We start from the raw sequence: 22,298 nt of genomic DNA, 5'->3' as shown, positions 1-22,298 counted from the left end.
TCGTTTTCAAAATCAAGTCGATTCCCGTTTTCAAAAAAAATAGTTTCGACAGATGGTTGGGGCTTTAGTTCTATGTTCTAACATGGAGATGCTTACGGTTGCATCATCTACAAACACGACATTTCATATCCACAATACAATCAAAATATAAACATTGAATTCGTATTTGCGAGGCCACCGCCCTTTGTTTAAACGTCATCATCGGACACGTTAATGCATGCAGACATTATAACCTTCAAAAAGTAGTTTCAGAGTGAATGATTTGATGTCCAAGTTCAGAACTTAAGATATACATTACATGCATCTTTGCTCCCCGTTTATGTAATTCCCTGAAAAATGAAACAAGTGACACACGTCATGTGATGGCATATTCGTCACGGTCCATAAACCCCTACTCCTACATTTCCCAAATTATGCTTTTTTTGGTCATTCAATGACTCACAAAACCGTTAAATACACTGCCTTTTTTTTCTACCTTCTTATAACAAGTTTTCTCTTCTCTTCTGCCATGGATGGTTGTCTCCCTCTCTCTGTATCTTCACTTAACTACTAATTTGGAAATTTATCACTTCCCGATATCTCTTCACTAATCGTTCCTTGGATTTATTTGAACCCCAATTTCTATAGAAATCAATTCGAAAATCTCAAATGGAGAACCGTTTTAGAGCTCGCTTTTGTGTTTTGATCCTTCTTGCTTGTTCAATATATTCCGGGCTCACATTGGTTGGAGCTCAAAATCGAAGACCAAAGAACGTTCAAGTTGCAGTACGGGTTAAGTGGTCGGGTACTCCATTGCTTTTGGAAGCCGGGTCTGTTCCTACTTCTCATTCCATTTTAATTTGGCCTTCTTGGGTTTATCATTTGTTCGATTATTTTTTGTAATTTGTTGATGTTTGTCTGTTTTCAACTTATTCATGTGGTGCTATCATCGGCATTATTAATTTCTTTCGACCTGTATATTGATTGTTTTCAGAACCTATCTAAATTCTTCCAACATTTTTCTTTTATTATTTGTTACAGTGAATTACTTTCAAAAGAGTCGAAAAATCTTTTCTGGGAGTTCATTGATGACTGGTTACTACATGTTGCAAAAACTGATGGCGATTCTCATTCAGCTAAAGACTGTGTTAAGAAAATTGTGAAACATGGTAGCTTTCTTTTAAGTGAACCATTGGCACCATTATTCGAATACTCCTTAAGTTTAAGATCAGCATCCCCGAGATTGGTGCTTTACCGTCAATTAGCAGAGGAGTCTCTTTCTTCTTTCCCACTGCCTGATGACAGTTACTCAAACAATGAGAGAGGGTTAGATGCTAATGAAACCGCAGATATTAAGAAGTTTGATCCCTTGCTTGTTGGAGTAAATCCAAAAAGCCCAGATGGGAAATGTTGTTGGGTGGATACTGGTGGAGCACTGTTCTTTGATGTTGCAGATTTCCTGTTGTGGCTTCAAAGACCTAATGAACTGTAATGTTGCTCGTTATCGTTTCTTTAATCATATTTTTAGGTTTGAAACTGGTAATTGTTGTTTATGGTTGAATTATTGTTTCTTACATTTGTTGGTTGCCAGCAGTGGAGATGCCTCTCAGCAGCCTGAAACTTATGATTTTGATCATATCCATTTTGATTCAAATATTATGAGCCCAGTTGCTATTCTATATGGTGCTCTGGGAACAGATTGTTTTAGGGGGTTCCATGTTACCCTAACTCAAGCTGCCAAAGAGGTCTGTTATTGTGCTCTTGAAGTTTGTTGCCTTTTCATTCTTTACATGGATTTTCTTTTACTTAAAAATTTTGATTTTTCATTTTTCTTACATCGATCTTTTCTTTTTTATTTTATTACTTTATGAATAGTCTAAATCACATATTACCTGACAAACATCATTTGAAATAAAGCACCTATTGCAATCACAATATACTAGAACTCTTGTTTGAAGTAGTAGCTTATTAGAAAAAAGGAACTAATATAGATCATGATCATTGTTTTTACCTATGCAAGATTCATCTGTTGCTAGTGGGAACATTCCTCACTGGTTTAAAGCTCTGACTCAATATTATTATTTGATCTGCTAATGATCTCCAGAATTTATTCACTTATATGCTTAATCGAATTATTGAATGTTATAGGTCAGACAGGATGCTATCTGAGTACGGTTTTCCCTTTATTTGGTTTCCCTTCATCTCTTGTATAAGAATTCTTATATCACACTTTTTGGTGCAATTGCTATGGCTACCTTTATTTCCAGGGAAAAGTTAATTATGTTGTCAGACCAGTATTACCTTCTGGTTGTGAAGCAGAAGTTGGCCTATGTGGAGCTGTTGGTGCAAGGGATTCCTTAAACTTGGGTGGCTATGGTGTAGAGCTTGCTTTGAAGAATATGGAATATAAAGCCATGGACGACAGTGCCATAAAGAAAGGTTAGAACTTTTGATGTAGCAGTTGCAAATTCAGAAGCCTGAACTAGTGCATGACCTAAGTATGCTAATAGGTATATTTTTCCGATGTATTATTTTTGTATGTTTCTGATACTTTTTGGGTAGTTTGTGTTTATCGTCTATTGCTTGCGGTTGGTTGCCCTTACTGATCTTTTCACTTGAATTCCGTTGTGATATTTCCTTGGTAGATATAGCAGTTTCTAGCGCTTGATGTTTTTGGCTTATTTGTGGCTCCTCTTGATTAATATTGTGATCCCTGATACGGACAATTGTGCCATGCACCTGCTCTAACTTGGTTGTTCTCTGGCTTTTGGATGCTTTTTCAATCTTTAATAGTCTTATATATATATATATATATATATTCTGAGGTATTGTGTTGTACGAATTCATCTCCTTCTTTGTAGTCCTCAGTTGTAATATGACAGCATAATAAGGCCCGTGTGCTGTTCTATTACAGATTCAAATATCTTGAAAATATTTGCTACATTTCTGGGTTTTTTGTTTATGTTAGTATGCTTTCTTGTTTATTTAATAATCACTTGCTTTATTGCTTTGATTTTTAGGTATCTAAGGGCTTGATGTATGAGTTTCAGGTGTAACTCTAGAAGATCCTCGGACCGAAGATCTTAATCAAGAAGTTAGAGGGTTTATATTTTCAAAAATTCTGGTATGTTATCCATATGATTCACCTATACTTCTGTTCCTATTTTCTTCCAATACAAGTTACAGCTGTTTCAAGGAACATAAATTACATGGACATTTATCTAAATGAATAAACTAAAATTGAAAGTCTTTCTCTTTGGAAAGGAGTCAACTATGTTCATAATGATTTGCAACCATAAAAGCTTCACCATTTTGTCCTTAATGTTAACATTTTCTGTTATTCGTTTTGCAGGAACGCAAATCTGACCTTACTTCTGGGATAATGGCTTTCAGGGATTACCTGTTGTCATCAACAATATCAGACACACTTGATGTTTGGGAACTGAAAGGTCCTTTGCTAAAGGGTCGTTTTCTTCTTGTTACAACATTTTTAATCTTCTGATTATAAAAACTTTCTCCCTTGAACAGATTTAGGGCATCAAACTGCACAGAGAATAGTACAAGCCTCTGATCCTTTGCAGTCAATGCAGGAAATCAACCAAAATTTTCCTAGTGTAGTTTCCTCTTTATCTCGGATGAAGGTAATTTCTTGGTGTCACTTTCAATGTTGGACAGCTGTAAATATTTTTAATATTGGCTCCAAATATCGGGAATCCAATTGGGGTTTTCTAATCAATGTCTAAAAAGTTGTACATTCTGCAGCTCAACGATTCAATCAAAGATGAAATAATTGCAAACCAGAAAATGATCCCACCTGGCAAGTCCTTAATGGCTCTGAATGGTGCTTTAATCAATATCGAAGATATTGACCTCTATTTGTAATGCTCTTTCCTCCTATTTCTTTTTGTGTTTACTGAAGATATTGTTTTGAGATCATGACAGGTTGGATATTTATCTTTGGTCCATCTATAGCTGAAGTTTTTGGCTGTAGTCACCGAACAATTTTGATTGAATTATTCTTAAAATTTTAAAATGAAAAATCATTTGTATACAATCTGTAGCTGCTGTGGTTTTTAGTGCTTAATTTTAAATTCTAACAAATCCTATCACGAAATTTCAGACTAAATTAAACTTTTGTAGCATTAAAAACAATTTGTTTGTTGGACTAGGCCTTTGTCCATGGAAAGTTTGATGTTTGATATGATATGTATTTTTCTCGAGAGCTTTAGTGTTGAATGTTTTGTCTTAATCTAGCGATATCACTTTTGAACCAGGGTCATTATAGTTGAATTTCTGGAAGCAAATGGTGCTCTATTTCTGTTTCTGTTTTGATGCTTTCTCTCTCTCCCAAGCTTGTCATTATGTCCTTATTTGGTTTCACTTTAACGTCTTTGATGTAACTTGATTGTTGTATAAATACTTCTTATTCATGTTTTACCATTATTTTCTTCATAGGTTGATTGACTTGGTCCATCAAGAGCTATCATTGGCTGATCAGTTTTCAAAATTAAAGGTGAATAATTCTAAGTTCAATTTTGTTTTGGCTGATAATCGAAAGCTATTATTTTGCTTCATACATACAACCTTATTAGTGGAATATAAATAGAACACTGTGTTCCCTTTTATTGCTCCCCTTCCAGCTGTAGTTGAAGAAACATGTACACTTTCTACCCTGTTCGAATAAGTTTGAAAATGCACCTTCTAAAACCAGAATGTAGTAGTATAATTATTGAAGTAGAATGCCTAAATGTGTGTGTATGTGTGCAAGCATGTACAAGTGCATGGGATATACAAAAAGGAAAAAAAAAAACTAGATTGGTGTTCATAATTGGTAGCTAAAATATCATATAGTTGATCATATTAGCATAAATGCAACTGCTACTGCGATCCTTGGTTGCCTAGAAAAGGCATAACACACCTAGTACCTGGTCCAAAAATCTCAGTGCCTGTAACTGACTTCAATGAACTGAATATTGGTTGGATTCAATAAAATAAACTATATATCGGGTATTGCTTGAGAGGAATGCACATTATATATCAGAGCCATCTGTTGTACTAATCTACCTGTTATGCCTCTTGTCTCCATGACTGTTTAATTTCTTATCAACTGTGAAAAACAAATTGATTCTCTCTCAAAAGTAATGGTTCCTGTAACTGAGACTCTTTTCTTTCAATGAACTGATTGTTGTGTGGCTTCAAAACAGTAATCTATTTATGCCTCTTGTATATTTGATTCTAATACTTTTCAGATCCCTCATAGCACTGTAAGGAAGCTTCTATTAACTGTGACTCCTCCTGAGTTGAATACGTTCCGAGTTGATTTTCGTTCTGCCCATGTCCATTATCTCAATAACTTGGAGGAGGATGCTATGTATAGGCGATGGAGGAATAATATAAATGAAGTATGTTAATTTATCATAATATTTCTGATGATTCTGCATAAGTTAGCTTCTTCTACAATTGCTTAAAAGTGTCTTTTGATGACATTTTATGCAGATTTTAGTGCCTGTCTTTCCAGGCCAGCCACATTACATCCGTAAGAATCTGTATCATGCTGTTTATGTCCTTGATCCGGCGACAGTTTGTGGTCTTCAGGCATGTTTTCTACTGTATTCTGGGTGATTTGATCTCTCTCTCTCTCTCCCTCTCATTTTCTTGCTCGCTTAAATTTTTCTCACTGTAATTTCCCACTGGAACTTTGCAGTCCATTGATATGATTACATCTTTCTACGAGAATACTTTTCCAATGAGATTCGGGGTGATACTATATTCTGCACAGTTCATCAAGAAGATTGAAATGAGTGGTGGTGAACTTCATTCATCTGCTTTGGAGCATGACAGCGAAATTGAGAATGATAAATCTAGTTTGGTAGTTGATTAATTTTAGTTTTACTTTATTCTTTTTGAACCTTTTGTTAAATTTTGTACCATCTGTGCTGAACCTTGGTTTCTCTTCAGTTATTTCATGACTTCTTTCTGCTTTCAAGTACCGTTGAAGTCTCTCTTTTGCATTTTATGGTGCTAATAAACATTTTCATTGTAATTTATTTTGCAGATTATACAACTTTTTATCTATATTAAGGAAAATCATGGGCCTCAAACAGCTTTTCAATTTTTAAGCAATGTATGTTTTGATATCTACATTACCTATTCCAACTGTAAAATTTATGATTTCTCTGTAGCTTTGCTGTTGACTTTATTCTAGTTTTTCTGTTGTTTATTTTCAATATTTTCTTTAATATTAATTGCTTGGGGAGAAAAAGAAGTTTGAGTTTCAATATATGTCCTTGACTAATTTAAACTTGTTAACCTACTTTTTTTTTTACCCTTTTCTTCTCTATAATTATCATCTTTATGTTTTTCAGTTTTTGCTAAGCCCTTCCTGAAATTTGTATATAGAACTACCAGCACGTACTTTGCCAATGAGATAAGAGGCTATATATGATAACAATTTAATATATCAATGATCTATATACATGAAAAATTCACTATAATGGTTTGTTTTTATTTCGTTCATTTATACTGCTGTTCTCGTTATCATTTTTTACTGCAAAAGGTCATGTCTTGGCATTGGAAATTACTTGTTTCCATAATTTGGAGGCATAAAGCCATCCTGTAAGTGTGGAAGTCTTTCACTAAAGGAGGAGGTTGGGAGAGCCTTAATTAGGCTGAGAATCTTTTAGTTATTAGGCTAGTGCCTAGAATTGCTATTTTCTCCTAAGAGGGGAATTTTCAAAATTACAGATGATTTTCTGAACTACAGCAGGTCTATAAAGCTCCTTGCATGATTTTTTTTTTTTTAAATTCCCATGGTTGAATCTGTCTATCACTTTTGTTGATTTGATGCATTTTGGCGGTGTTAACCATAGAGCTACATGCTTGTGATAGGTAAATCGACTACGAATAGAATCTGCTGAGTCCACAGACGAGGCTGTTGAAATGCACCATATTGAAGGGGCATTTGTGGAAACAGATTTGTAAGTTTTGATAAGCTTCAGATAACCTATGCTTTTATATTTCTTTATGTGATGCTCCACTAGTTTTAGAAGATCTAGATTTGCTTCATTAAAACCAATCTGACTGTTCTTTATGTAGATCGAAAGCAAAATCTTCACCCCAGGAAATACTGTTAAAGTTGAAAAAGGAACAGACTTTTAAGGAAATGTCTCAAGAGAGTTCTTTGTCTGTTTTTAAGCTGGGTGTGGGCACAGTGCAGTGCTGCCTCCTGATGAATGGTCTTGTCTTTGATTCTAGTGAGGTATCTAATTCATTCGTGTATGTAATGAAAACACAGCATATCTTTTCTAACTTGATGGTCTTGTGTTTTTTTTTTTTTTACTATTTGGTATCCTTGTATGTGTTTTGGCTGATTGTTTTATTAAAATATTAATAGGCTCATGAATCCATCATAATGGGTAGTACAATTTTTTTTATCCTGTTACAAAATGTCGTTTTACCTGTAGAGAATCATTATAGCATGCTGGTTTCTTTTATATTTATATTTGTAAGACTACTTCAACATGAGTTCTAGCCTTGATTCCTCATATATAGTACTTTACAAGTCTTCTTTTTTTTTTTTTTCCTTTTCAGATACCGACTTCTGTCATGATGATTTACTAGCTCTTTATTGAAAAGTTTTCAATTCAAACTTAGATGACCTTTTTTTGTTTTTTCTCTGGGCAGGAAGCTCTTATAAATGCCATGAGTGACGAGCTTCCCAGAATACAAGAACAAGTTTACTATGGGCACATAAATTCTCGCACTGATGTGCTGGACAAATTCCTATCAGAAAATGGTATCAGCCGCTATAATCCCCAGGTAAAGGCTGCTTAGAATCCTTTTGGGAATATCACTTTTATAAAGATATCATTATTGTGATGTCTGTTGTAACGTTATGTTGGTTGGGTGCAGATTCTTGCTGATGGCAAGGTCAAACGAAGGTTTGTGTCTCTGGCTTCGTCTATTCTTGGAGGGGACTCTGTGCTGAATGAAATTAATTACTTACATTCTCCTGAAAGTAAGTACTTTTTGTTAGTTTTAATTTCATACTGTTTTCTTTAGTTGCTTGCGTTCTGAATTATTTAATGGGTTTTAAAATTCCAGCTGTGGATGATGTCAAGGCTGTAACTCATCTTCTTGCTGTTGATGTGACATCAAAAAAAGGGATAAAGTTACTTCGTGAAGGAATTCATTATCTGGTTATTCCTTTGTGCTATGACTTTTGGTTCATGTTTAAATATGTTTATCCCACGGTGTTATTTCTATTGCCACCATAATTGTTGATGTTCTAGCATGCTTGTGCTGTTTACCAGATTGGAGGCACCCAAGGTGCTCGTGTTGGTGTGCTATTTAGTGCTAGTCAGACTGCTGACTTGCCAAGTCTTCTACTTACGAAGACCTTTGAGATTACTGCAGCCTCATATAGGTTTCTTAAGTCCAATACTTTTGCAGGCTTTTATTTCATTAACTGAATTTTGTAAATATGCTTTGCACAACTCTAATCTTAGTATTTACTTGCATTTCTGCTGTGTTGCAGTCATAAGAAGAAAGTATTAGATTTTTTAGACCAACTATGCTCATTTTATGAGCATAAATACATTCTTAGATCTACCACTGCAGCTGAAAGTAATCAAGAATTCGTTGATAAGGTCTATGAACTTGCTGAGGCAAATGAACTGTTTTCTAAGGCATATAAATTTCTTCTACCAGAAGCTTCAGATCTGAAGTTGAGAGAACATTTGAATAAGGTAGCATTAGCTGATTTTTGGCTTTTATAAGCTGTGGTAGCTCTCACACAATTCTAATTATTTTTCTAGTTTGACAATCTTTTTCTATTCCAATTTGAGTTTCTCTTGTAATGGTTGATAGTAGCAAGTCCCTGGATTGTTTTTCTAATTCTCATAAGGATGCTAATATGTCAAATTGCAATTCTATGCAGGTGTCACAATTTCTATATAGACAATTAGGGATACCATCTGGTGTAAATGCAATCATTACCAATGGAAGGGTTCGTTTTATTCTCTCTTAAATAATCATAAATCTTGATATTCAGGAAAAAAAAAAGAGGAAAAGAAAAATAAATCATAAACCTTTAGCATTAGTGTTGAATTGACTCCTTGTTTTCAGTTTGCACTGACAATGGCTTGCTCTTTTATTTTCTGTTGAAGTAATCTATGTTTTGATAGGTTACTCCTCTTGGAGCTAGCGTATTTCTGAGTGATGATCTGCATCTTTTGGAGTCCGTCGAGTTCAAGCATAGAATAAATCATATTGTAGAGATCATTGAGGAAGTTAATTGGCAGGATGTAGATCCTGACATGCTAACAAGGTTAGTTTCTGTTGAAATTAGATATTTGAAAGACGAATTTTATAGGGATTTGAATAATTTTTCAGTCATACTAAAAAATGATTACATAGGTATTTATACAAAGAGCAAAAAGCTATTTAAGGCTGTCAGCACTCTCCCTCAAGTTGGTGCATAGATACTACACATGCCCAACTTACAAATCAGACTTATGAAAGGTTCTATTACTTAATCCTTTAGTGGACACATCAGCTAACTGCTTGTCTGACGTCACATGAACTAAGTCTAAGAGACCGGAGTTCAATTTTTCTTTGATGAAGTGTCGATCTATCTCAATATGTTTTGTTCAATCATGTTGGACTGGGTTTTGAGCTATGCTTATTGAAGCCTTATTATCATAGTACAAGAATAATTTTCCTTTCCTTGACAGTTTCAACTCCTCCAATACCTTCTGTAGCCAAATAAGCTCACCAACACCTTCAGCCATATCCTAGTATTCTGCCTCGGCATTTTATCGAGCAACTACGCTTTACTTCTTTCTTCTCCAAGTGACTAAATTTCCTCCCATGAGTGTGCAATAACCAATTGTAGACCTTTGATCATCTAAAGATCCAGCCCAATTTGTATCTGTAAAAGCCTCTATCTAGAGGTGACCATTTTTAGAAAAGAGAAGTCTCTTTCCTGGAGTAGACTTTATGTAGCGTAGTATGCGAAAGACAGCTTACATATGACGTTCTCGAGGATCATGTATAAACTGACTCACCACACTAATCGAGTATGTTGTGTCTAGTCTAGTGTGTGAGAGATAAATTAGTTTCCCCACTAATCTTTGATACCTCTCTTTATCCACTGATTCTCCCATCCTAGCTTGCAACTTATAATTGTTCTCCTTAGGTGATTCTACAAGTTTGCAACCCAGCATACATGTTTCTGTCAAGAGATCAAAGATATAATTTCTTTGGGAAATGAAGATTCCTTTATTTGATCAGGAAACTTCAATTCCTAAGAAGTACTATGATTTCCCCAGGTCTTTGGTTTCAAATTCCTGAGCCAATCATTGCTTCAGTTGAACCATTTCTTCCTCGTCATCTTTTGTCACCACTATGTTATTGTTAGAATCTTGACTCTCAATGAAGATGAGACTCTTAACACCCTCCTCATTATACCTCCTGATCCTACCACCATTACCAAGCCTACAAATCAGGGTGTTATTGTAATTCCAGATTTAGACAGTGGTTTCCCTGTGCAGCAAGAAATAGAAATAGGGCGCCACCTGATCCAGAGAGGCAGCAAGAACAGGCTCCAGAACTACGGGTTTATTCTCGACGACAACGTCCTCCTGAAGCCGAGACAGCAGTGCCAATTACATCCTCAACCGAGGACTGTTTCGAACCAGAAGTCTCACCTCTATCGCCATCCATCTACCTTCCAATTGTTGTTCGAAAGGGCACAAGAAGCTACACTCAACACCCTATTTCCCGGTTTGTGTCCTATGGAAACTTATCTAAGTCTTATAGAGCTTTTGTATCTAATGTTGATTCTGTAGAAACACCAAAAATATAGAAGAGGCTCTAGAATCTGCTAAGTGGAGGAAAGCTGTGATGTAAGAAATGAGGGCTCTCAAGGCAAATGAAACTTGGGAAGTCTCGGATCTACCTAGTGGGTAGAAGACTGTAGGATGCAAATGGATCTTCACCACAAAGTTTAAACCTGATGGCAACATTGATCGACACAAAGCTCGGCTCATTGCTAAGGGTTTCACCCAAACCTATGGCCTAGACTACGACGAGACGTTCGCACCGGTTACCAAACTAAACACCATTCGAGTTCTTCTATCCCTAGCTGTCAACATGGACTGGTCCTTGACTCAATTGGATGTAAAAAATGCATTCCTCAATGGAGAGTTAAATGAGGAAGTGTACATGGATTTCCCACCCGAGTTTGAAGAAAGCAAGGGCCAAGTATGCAAGCTGAAGAAATCCTTATATGGGCTGAAACAGTCTCCAAGGGCGTGGTTCAGCTGATTTGCCAAGACTGTGATCAGTAGGAGCTACACCCAAGGGCAAGCAGATCATACCATGTTTTACAAGCATTCGAAAGGTGGGAAATGCTGCATCCTTATTATTTATGTGGATGATATAATATTAACTGGGGATGATTCAAGCGAAATTGAAAGTCTAAAAGAATTTCTTAGTGCTGAATTCGAACTTAAGGACTTAGGGAACCTTAAGTACTTCCTCGGAATGGAAGTAGCAAGGTCTAAAACAGGGATTTTCATCTCTCAAAGGAAATATATCCTTGATCTATTATTTGAGGTTGGGATGTTGGGGTGTAAACCAGCTAAAACTCCCATGGAATTCAGTTGGGATGTTGGGGTGTAAACCAGCTGAAACCCCCATGGAATTCAATCTTAAATTGGGAACTGATAAAGATGGAGAAGATGTCGATAGGGGGAGATATCAACGACTGGTAGGAAAACTCATCTACCTATCTCACATCCGTCCAGACATAGCCTTTGGTATGAGTGTTATCAGCCAATATATGCATGCTCCTAGAGAAGCACTTGGAAGCTACTTACAAAATTTTAAGATATCTAAAGGGGACCCCTGGTAAAGGCCTACACTTCAAGAAAACTGCCAGCCGAAGTGTGGAAATTTACACTGATGCAGAGTGGGCAGGATCTGTCAATGACAGACGTTCTACAAGTGGTTATTGTAGCTATGTGTGGGGCAATCTTGTGACATGGAGAAGCAAAAAACAGCCTGTAGTAGCACGCAGTAACGCAGAGGCAGAATATCGAGCACTATCCCATGGCATATGCGAAGGAATCTGGATACAACGACTAATGGGAGAACTAAAAGTGCTCTGCACTAGACTTATAAAGATGTATTGTGACAACCAAGCAACTGTCAGCATAGCTCATAACCCTGTTTACCACGATCGCACCAAACATGTAGAGATAGATCGCCACTTCATCAAGGAAAAAATTGACTCAGGAGAAGTGTGCATCACCTACTTACCTACCAGGCAACAAGTTGCAGACATGCTAACTAAAAGCTTGAACAGGAACATGTTCAAGGAACTCATTAGCAAGCTGGGTTTGATAAATATTTACACTCCAGCTTGAGGGGGAGTGTTAGAATCCCTAAGATTAAGGACAGAATACTTGCCTTAGTCCTATAAATTACCTTGTATAGTAGGATCTAATTTTAATCTCTAATTCTTAGGAAATTACTGATTTCTAGGGATTGATTCCTTATTTGTACTTAGTTCTACCTATAAAATTCTGTGACCTAATTAAAATAAAATAACAATCTTCTCTCTAAAGTTTGTTCAGTTATCAACATAAATAATAAGAATGGTGATCTTACACTTGTGATGTCTTATAAAAAAGGTATGGTCTACATCACTCTACCGATAGCCAAAAGAGACCATTGCTTTACTGAATTTGTCAAACCATGCTCTAGGAGACTGTTATAGCCCATATAGGGCTTTTTTTAGCTTACACACCTTCCCTTGTGTTTTCTCTTCATCAAATCTAAGAGTTGTCTTCATATACACCTCATCTTCTAGGTATTGAACTGCTATAGGTTCCAATCGAGGTTGGCTGCACAAGATAACAGTATTCTGATGGTGTTCATTTTGGCTTGCAAATGTCTTTTAATAGTCTACTACGTAAGTTTGAGTGAAACCTTGAGCAACTAATCTGGCTTTGAATCATTCAATCGAGCCATCAGACTTGTGTTTTACAGTAAACACCCATTTGCAACCAACTAGTTTCTTGCTCATTTGTTAATATACTAGCTCCCAAGTTTCATTCTTGGTCAATGCCTTCGTTTCTTCAATCATGGTAGCTTTCCACTTGGAATCTCCAAATGCTTCTCTCCAATCCTTTGGAAGAAACACAAAAGATAAAGACAAGGTAAAGGTAAAGGTTCCATAGGAAGGAGACTAAGAGTTATAGGAAATAAAGTTAGAAAAATGATATCTAAGGTATCTAGTATAGGATCTAACTCCTTTTCTTAGGGCAATTGGTTAATATAAATAATCAGGTAAATTGGGACTTAAGGGTAACTCACCAGAAGAAGATTCTTGGTGCATAGTAGGTTGCATGATGATCTTTTTTGTTCTATGCTTCCTTGAATACATCTTCAAATCCAGTCTATCCAATTGCCCAACAATCTCCCCCTCAACATTAGTCTCCCTTTCTTCTACAATAGCTTCTTCTTGACCTTGTGGAGTTTGATCCTCCATTCTTTCTCTTGGGATAAGTTCTTCTAGGGCTAATGAGTTAGGAATCACCTCTTAAAAAGGTGATTTGTGAAGATCATGGTAGGGCTTGGTTTCTCTAAAAGTGGGTGATAGGACTTGTATCCTTTTTGTATTGGAGAATCCCCAATGAACACGCATATAAGTGCTTGTGGGTCTAACTTTCCAGCTTTCTAGTTGTGAACATAATAAATACATCCAAACACTCCTGGAGAATTAGTATATTCATTTTTACCTTTAAGGATTTTGCAAGGGACTTCTAAAATCAAGGACCCTTAGAGGCATTCTATTGATAAGGTAAGCAACTACGAGTATTGCATCACCCCAATATGGTTTCGACAGATTCATAGTGAACATGAGAGATTTGGCTACCTTAAGTAAATGTCGATTCTTCCTTTCAACTACTCCATTTAGAGCACTAATTCCTGGACAACTAGTTGATAGATTATCCCAAAAGACTCCAAATAGTCAACAAAGTTGTACTTTGTATCATTATCAGTTCTAAGAAATTGTATTTTAGCATCAAATCGAGTACACACCATTTTATGAAAAAATTGAAAGCATGCAAACACATCACTTTTCGACTTCAATAAATACACCTAAGTCATCCTTGTACAACAATCAATAAAGGTAACAAACCACCAATTACCAGATAATTAAGTATGCCAAGCTGGTCCCTAAACATCAGAGTAAAATAGTCATAAAAGGAATGGTACTTTTGTTATTTCTCAAAGGATAAGAGTTCTTAGTATATTTAGCATACTCACAAGCTTCACAAAACAATGAATCAAACTAAGTCTTTGAAAAAAATTTTGGATATAATTTTTGTAGAACCGAAAAAGATGGATGACCTAACCAGTTGTGCTATTGCATTATTTCTTGGTTAATAACCTTATTTCTTCCAAAGAAAGCTTGAGATAAAACAAAACCATTACTTCCCTCTAACGGATATAGGTCATCATGCAATCTACCACTGTCAATCTTCCTCCCTGTTTGAAGATCCTGAAAAACACAATGATTGGGGGGAAAAATTCAACTTTGCAGTTTAAGGTTTTTGTGACTGCTCTAACAAATAAAAGGCTAATGAGAAACTGAGGAACATGTAAATTGAAGATAGTTCAATCTCTAGTGTACACACAATAGAACTGGATCTAGACATAGTAGTAAAGGACCCATCGGCTAGTCTAACACTTTCCTTTGTTTGACATGGAAAGTAGTTTAGGAAGTTTTTTGTGGAACCTGCCATGTATCTATTTGCACCAAAATCAATTATCCGAAGAGTTAGTGTGACTATAAGCATTATAGGCATTACCTGACTTCATAAAGTTAGTCGTATAGGAAAGGTGTTTAATTTCATCATTTGTTGTTGACATTTTTTTAAGGAAAAAAATAAAGAAAAGTTCCAACAAAAACAACCAATAGCACCAAAAAATCCAAGAATCAAAAAATGTCCCAAAAATTTCAACCTCACCAAATCAAGAACTTTTCAAAGGGGATGGTCAGAATACAGCTCTGAGGTCGTCGCGGTGGCGAAACAAGTAGACTCCATTAGAGTGAATGTCACAGTCCAATGCATGGGAGAAATAGTAGCAGCTAACAGAGGCATGTGAGGCTCATTCGCAGCTCTTCTGGACACTGGTTTTCGGGGTTTTGCCGGCAATGGTCTTCCGATCCTCCTGGTACGGGCAGTGAGAACAAAAAATAAGCCAAAAGTGGAAACCCCCAATTTTCGAGATCCTAGAGTTTATGCTATTTTCGGGAAAAAGAAAAAATAAAAAATTGGCCCCTAAATCAGGATAATAGCTCTGATACCATATTGAAATTAGATATTTGAGAGATGAATTTTATCGCAATTTGAATAATTTCACTTATACTAAAAAATGATAACATAGGTATTTATACAAAGAGAAAAAAACTAAGGCAAGAAATAATATATAATCTCAAATATCAAGTATATCTAATCCCTAATTTACAGTGACAGAAAGAATCTCTTGGCTGTCAACAGTTTCTGCTCTATCTGGCTGGTTATCTTCTTCATTTATCCATCATTGCAGCATATGCAGTGTAGGCTTATATAGGCATTTGGGGAATAATTTTCTTGAGCTTACTATATATTTATCTCTTGGATCTACGGCTCTATTTGATCAATAACTTGCACATGCTACTAGTTATGCGCTGGTTTATGATTTTCGTTCACAATTGCCAAATGCCAATGGACTTTTGAACTTTGGTCGGGAACCTGATTTTTTATATCAACTGCAGATAGACATCTGTACTTTTCATCATTTATCTTTCAGGTTGGACATGCTGTATCTGTACTGATTTTATTCCTGCTTTCAGTAAATATATTAGTGATGTTATTATGTTCGTGTCATCTTCAATGGCTACAAGGGATCGAAGTACTGAAAGTGCACGCTTTGAGATTTTGAATGCGGAATATAGGTAAGGTTTCTAAAGCACTTCAATGCTTATGAGGTTTTATTAATTTCTATTCTTTTTAAAAACCATGCTGCATTTCATGTCTTTTTATTTCCTCTTTGGATTCCTTTTGATAAATCTCCATATATTCTTTTTTTTTTTGAATCAATGATAAATCTCCATATATTCATCCTATATGACTGAGGGAAATTTATAGAATATCATGGTAGGCGCAGCCTTTCTTTAAACTTTTCAAATATAGATCCATATTCAATTCCTTGATTATTTCTATTGTTTCTATTATTTCTCTAGCTCAACAAACTCCTAGAGTTACTGGACATGTCTATTTCTATGCTTAATCATTATTTGTCAACTGAGTGGGATTGTAACGACCCAAGTGATTTTGAGGAAAGACAAAAGCAGGACCAAAACTTTGCAAAAGGAAAATGCAATGCATTACCTTCTCACCTTGAACTGCAATACTTTTGCAACAATAATATTCTTTCTTTTAATCAATTTTCATAAAGCTGCCTTCCTATCCAATTTGAACCAATTTGGGGCTTCTCGAGGACAAAATGTTCATATTTTCATTATGCTTCAACAAAATGGTCATCTTACTTAACAATAAAATAAGATTTAATTTTGAACCCTTCTTGAAATCGTCAACTTGTATATTAATTGTTATATGTTCCAAATTTCATTGATTGCCTGTGTTTTCTGTTGGTTTTGTAGTGTATGTTTCATTTGTTTGTGCTTATAATCCTCTCTTTGACTAACACTTGCCGTCTTTTTTCCTGGAAATGTTCCCTAGTGCTGTTGTTGTAAATAATGAGAATTCTAGTATTCATATTGATGCGGTTGTTGATCCTTTAAGTCCATCTGGTCAGAAACTATCATCACTTCTTCGTGTTCTGGCTAAGTATGCCCACCCAAGCATGCGCATTGTACTAAATCCCTTGGTGAGTTAAATTTTATAATTTTGGTTATCTTTGCTATGTTGTGATTATGACTAGAAAAAATTATTATGGAATGCATGAGAACATACTAAAGCATGCTTATTGTAATAGAATTGTATTAAATCTCTTGGTTGGTGGTTAATATTTCCAGTATTGGTTATCTCTAGCATGTCGTGGTTGTCAATAGAAAGTGTAATTGAGAGATAAGGAGAGACATGTCCTCATGCCAAGGGGAAAAATAGCCTAGGAGTACAGGATTTTGGATTTGATCCATGTACTGGATGGGGGAGGATCATTACATGAAGCAAACAAACATTGGAAAATAGAAAAACAGAAGCAAAGAATACTTACTTGCATGTCCGTTGTGGTGAGGATCTAGGGTTCCCACAATGTTGAAATTGTAGTAAGTATCACACAGTTTGGAATTTTTGGCCTTGAAATATTTAGTCTTTCTTATGATGTCACTGCAGTTTTCTGTGATGTTTTTTTAGAGGAAACATTCTGTATGTTCACATTCATGCTTTTATTTCGTTCCATTGTGGTGAGGATTTAGGTCTCCCACAATGTTGAAAATATAGTAAGCATCACACTGTTTGGGGTTATGGGCCTTGAAATATTCAGCCTTTCTGATGATGTTACTGCGGTTTGCTATGATGGTCGTTTTAAATGGAAACATTCTGTATGGTCACTTTATGCTTTTATTTTGTTCCTTGCTTGAAGTCTTACTTTTTAATTATGAAATTCTATGCTTTAACTTTGTGGCAGAGTTCCCTTGGTGATCTTCCACTGAAGAACTATTACAGATATGTTGTCCCAACCATGGTATGCTTCTCACTTTAGAAACCATTTTTAGCCCTCAAGAATGGTGTCTCAGCTGTTAAGATCTTGCAGGATGATTTTAGCAGTACTGATTACACTGTAAATGGACCCAAAGCATTCTTTGCTAATATGCCATTATCAAAAACACTCACCATGAACCTAGATGTTCCTGAGCCGTGGCTTGTTGAGCCTGTCATTGCTATGTATGTTCTTTATCCACCAACATTTTGATTTCTTTCTCAGTATATTGTCCTTTCCCTTTATGCTTTGATGAGTTGCAACATCATATACCTTACTGATTTAACTAATCTCAAACTCTCTTTGGATCGAAATACTTCAGTCATGACCTGGACAATATTTTTCTTGAGAACTTGGGAGACACAAGGACATTGCAAGCAGTTTTTGAACTTGAAGCCCTAGTTCTGACTGGTGAGTTTGTTTTTGTTTAGAAATCATGTGAAATTTCCAATCCTAACTGGAGTGAATGAGTACTGTACACATTTTCTGTTAAGATTTTTTTTTTTTTTTTTTTTAAAATTCGACTATGATTTAGGTCATTGTGCTGAGAAGGATCATGGCCCTCCCAGAGGTCTTCAGCTAATTCTTGGAACAAAGAATACACCTCATTTGGTTGATACTATTGTTATGGCCAACTTGGGCTATTGGCAGATGAAAGTTCATCCTGGAGTTTGGTACCTGCAACTTGCTCCAGGCAGAAGTTCCGAGTTGTATTTTTTCAGAGATGGCGTTGATGATGGAAGTCAAGAGAAATCTTTGTCAAAGCGGATCGCTATAAATGATTTGCGGGGTAATGTAGTTCATCTAGAAGTAGTGAAGAAGAAGGGAAAAGAGCATGAAAAATTGCTTATTTCATCTGATGTTGACAACCAATCAAAAGATAAGAGAGTGAGTTCTTGAGAGCTGTTTGAAATATTTTGTGCAATCTTCATTTTAGCACTCATAGATGACCAAGGAATCTCTATGGATTTATAGCTTACCAAATTCCTTTTGCCTCCTAGCAGGGACATAGTAGTTGGAATTCGAAAATTTTCGAATGGGCTTCCAGTTTTATTGGTGGTAGAGACCATTCAAAAAAGAGTGATGACTGTTTGAAGGTGAGCTTTTTACTTATCATTCATAAATCTCTTTTGCTTGTGTATTTGGTTTGTTTATGCTGTAATATATTTCACTTAGTTTAGGGTTAACTGTTCCAAGAAATCGATATAAATATGAACCTAGGAGAAGAGATCAGGATAAGAATAAAGATGTGTAAGTAAAGGGAAAGACAATTGTTGACCCTTGAATGAGGGTCAAATAAGTACACAAAAAATACTTGAGATAGGGAGCCTGTAAAGTTGCTTAATTTTGTTTCCTGTTGAAATTATTTTCCACAGCTTTAGTACGGACTTTATGATTCTTGACCTTGGCTCTAGCAACACCAAAAATACACACTAATACCACATTTGGTTGTTTATTGCAATAACATGACAAGTTTATTTAATACATAAGTACTACAATAGTCTAATGTTTGGTACACAAACAAGTAAAACTAAAGGTATTACTCCATGAAATGTCACTTTTGTCCTTAATGAAAGAATAAATCTAATAAGCATTTTTCTTTTCATGACTAAATATGGTCAAAATTTGTTTTAAATGGTATATTTACCATATTTTTATAAAATTACATGCTAAAATTTCATAATTTTCTTATGTTAATGATATAAAATTAATTCAAAAGTATTTTTAAATGAAACTATTTTATAAAATAAAACCAAAAGGTCCAATTTTATAGGAATAGTATATTTGAAAAAATATTAAAAGTTAGTTTTTTTTCAGAAAAAAATTATTTTATAAAAGTTTCTAGATTATATGATTCTTAAAAATCTAAAAGAAATAAAATATGTTAGTTGGAAATAATGCTAGATGAAGTGAAGAGAACAAAAACCATAGTTGTAATTTGATTTTTTTGAGCAATGATACTTTTGGAAACTTAAAAAATAGAGGAAGGAAAAACTCTTATATTAGAGTCTTCCATCTCAACAAGAGTAAAAATTTCCCCCAAGGAAAACAAGTTTTCATGACCTGTTAAGTGGTCTAACAAGTATTGGGTTGGTTTTTGCAACCAAACAAGTGGGTAGTGTTAACTAACATACTAAGAGGCATATTACAATGTTAATACTCCTATCAAATGAGGTGTAAGAATTTATGACATGTAACAAAACTACATACTTAGAATGACTTCGATTATAATACCTAAAAAAAATCGGATGGAATCTCATTTTGCTCTTGCTGTTGTTATTCACATTTATGTTTATGGGTGTGGCATCATGGTTTACTGGTTGAATTATGTTCTCTACATATATATTTATATACTTTTTCCTTTTTCTTGAGTCTTATGCTAAAGAGAAGTTAACTTTGTGTCATTAAGTTTACTCTTCCTCTTTAGATTAGTCACGCAACGTTCTTTTCTTTTGGATTACAAGTCTATCTTCTGATTCTTTGTTAATGCTATGCTTTCTCTTCATTCATTTCTTTTGCATACTCTTTGTTCCGCTTCTTCTGGTTAGTGTTTCTTTTTAAGTATTGGATACAAGAAATTCTAATTGTTGTTAACTTTAAATTGGTTGTTTATTTGCACTTTTTGAAGAGATTCATATGCTCACATGACACTGCTCTCTTTTTGTTGTATCTATTTATGGTTTTAGAACAGAAATTTGATGATAAAACTATGGTTTAGGAGAGAAAACTGACAGTGTTTAGAACAGAAGCTGTATTTTCTCTGCTAGCTTCATTCTGTATTTTTCTGCTAGCTTCATTCTGAAAAAATTCAACATAATTTACAGGGAAAGCATACTATTGAATATGGTATCAAATTCCCTTAATTGATAGAGATTCTTGATTCTGGGGATCTCTTATTAAATCTTCACATAACAAAAAAAATCTAATAATATTTTATTCCATATTTCTACATCCCCCAAGTTGGTGAATACATATCCACCATGCCCAACTTGCTAATGATAAACTCAACGTTTGATTTGAAATAATCACTATGTAAGAACATTTGCCACTTGCTGGATGTTGGGACAAAACAAATTGTTCCAACCTCAATTTTTTTTTTCTTTTTATGATCTGCCTTATTAGTTTCAACATGTTTTGTTCTATCATGTTGGACTAGATTGTGGGCAATATTTGAAAGTTTTCAAAAGAGTATTCAATAAAATTGTTCTAATTTTATTAAGTAAAGAACTGAATATAAATAGAAAAAAGACTCAAAACATAATTGGAAAAGTAATTCACTTATTCTAGTAAACTACTAAAAAATAATAAAAATGTTCCTAAAAATTCTCAACTGATTATTCTAGGATTTATCTACATAAATAACTTTAAAAAATATCCCAAAATATATGGGGCTTCAACACGTATTTCAACACCCTCCCTCAAGTTGGTGCATATATATCAATCATGCCCAACTTACTTATAAGAAAATCAAAGCATGTCTTAGAGAGTCCTTTGGTGAGTACATCAACAATCTATTGTTTTGAAAGAACAAACGGCATGTACACTTGGCCTTCTTCAATCTTCTCACTGATAAAGTGTCTATCAAACTCAACATGTTTAGTTCTATCATGTTGAACTAGGTTGTGAGTAATGTTAATGGCAGCTTTGCTATCACAGTACAACTTCATTAGTGAAGTTATTGGTTTTCTTAGCTCTTCCATAATTCTTTTTAACCACATCATTTCACAAATTCCTTGAGCCATTAATCTAAACTCAACTTCTACACTACTTTTTGCTATAACACTTTGTTTTTTGCTCTCCAATTCACCAAGGATTTCCCAAACAAATGTACAGTACCCTAATGAAGATCTATTTGTTACTAAGCCTGCCCAGTTTGCATCTGTATAAGCTTCAATTCCTTTTTATTCGGATTTCTTGAAAAATAAGCCCTTGCTAGGTGAACTTTTCAAGTATCTTAGAATCCGAAACACTGTTTCTTTATGTTCCTCCACTGAGGAGTGCATAAATTGACTCAATAAGCTTACTACAAAAGCTATGTCTAGCCTTGTATGTGATAAGTAGATTAACTTACCAACTAATCTTTGGCGCTACCCTTTTTCAAATGATCTTCCTTCTTTATTTATGAATTTTATATTTGAATCAATTGGTGTGTCAGTTGGGCGGCAACCACTCATCCTAGTCTCTTTTAAAAGATCAATCACTTTTTTTTTTCTGAGAGACCACAAGATCCATTTTTGATCGAGTAATTTCAATTTCAAGGAAGTATTTTAAAGGACCCAAGTCTTTAATCTCAAAATTCAATGCAGATGCTCTTTGAGACACCTTATTTCATCCAGATCATCTCTTGTAAAAATAATATTATCGACATAAACTATAATAATTGTTATTCTACCCTTTAGTGAGTGTCGATAAAACATTGTGTGATCAGCTTGCCCTTGTGAGTAACTTTTTTTTTTAACAACCTGAGTGAATCATTTGAGCCAAGCTCGAGGAGACTGCTTTAGACCATATAAAGATTTCCTGAGCTTCCATAC

General features: G+C 35.0%; 1 protein-coding gene across 1 annotated transcript in view; it reads left to right on the top strand.

Moving 5' to 3' along the window:
- Positions 1-273: 273 nt before the first annotated feature.
- Positions 274-22,298, top strand: part of LOC108479387 (UDP-glucose:glycoprotein glucosyltransferase-like) — a 30,265-nt gene continuing 8,240 nt past the window's right edge. Inside the window, exons 1-29 of the mRNA XM_017781948.2 lie at positions 274-809; positions 1,021-1,467; positions 1,574-1,724; positions 2,247-2,418; positions 3,030-3,103; positions 3,332-3,428; positions 3,508-3,620; positions 3,742-3,857; positions 4,435-4,492; positions 5,229-5,381; positions 5,476-5,574; positions 5,684-5,848; positions 6,035-6,103; positions 6,868-6,956; positions 7,075-7,237; positions 7,663-7,797; positions 7,891-7,996; positions 8,083-8,177; positions 8,292-8,404; positions 8,516-8,726; positions 8,918-8,986; positions 9,165-9,307; positions 15,893-15,994; positions 16,782-16,929; positions 17,692-17,748; positions 17,818-17,948; positions 18,086-18,174; positions 18,299-18,651; positions 18,768-18,860. Coding sequence (XP_017637437.1) covers positions 649-809; positions 1,021-1,467; positions 1,574-1,724; positions 2,247-2,418; positions 3,030-3,103; positions 3,332-3,428; positions 3,508-3,620; positions 3,742-3,857; positions 4,435-4,492; positions 5,229-5,381; positions 5,476-5,574; positions 5,684-5,848; positions 6,035-6,103; positions 6,868-6,956; positions 7,075-7,237; positions 7,663-7,797; positions 7,891-7,996; positions 8,083-8,177; positions 8,292-8,404; positions 8,516-8,726; positions 8,918-8,986; positions 9,165-9,307; positions 15,893-15,994; positions 16,782-16,929; positions 17,692-17,748; positions 17,818-17,948; positions 18,086-18,174; positions 18,299-18,651; positions 18,768-18,860 — 3,972 coding nt within the window. The 5' untranslated portion in view covers positions 274-648. The remainder of the gene's footprint in view (positions 810-1,020; positions 1,468-1,573; positions 1,725-2,246; positions 2,419-3,029; positions 3,104-3,331; positions 3,429-3,507; positions 3,621-3,741; positions 3,858-4,434; positions 4,493-5,228; positions 5,382-5,475; positions 5,575-5,683; positions 5,849-6,034; positions 6,104-6,867; positions 6,957-7,074; positions 7,238-7,662; positions 7,798-7,890; positions 7,997-8,082; positions 8,178-8,291; positions 8,405-8,515; positions 8,727-8,917; positions 8,987-9,164; positions 9,308-15,892; positions 15,995-16,781; positions 16,930-17,691; positions 17,749-17,817; positions 17,949-18,085; positions 18,175-18,298; positions 18,652-18,767; positions 18,861-22,298) is intronic.

This window comes from Gossypium arboreum, chromosome 12, assembly GCF_025698485.1.
Source record: "Gossypium arboreum isolate Shixiya-1 chromosome 12, ASM2569848v2, whole genome shotgun sequence".
NCBI lineage: Eukaryota > Viridiplantae > Streptophyta > Magnoliopsida > Malvales > Malvaceae > Gossypium > Gossypium arboreum.
The sequence above is the reverse complement of the archived record's forward strand: the minus strand, read 5'-3'. Positions and strand labels throughout refer to the sequence as shown.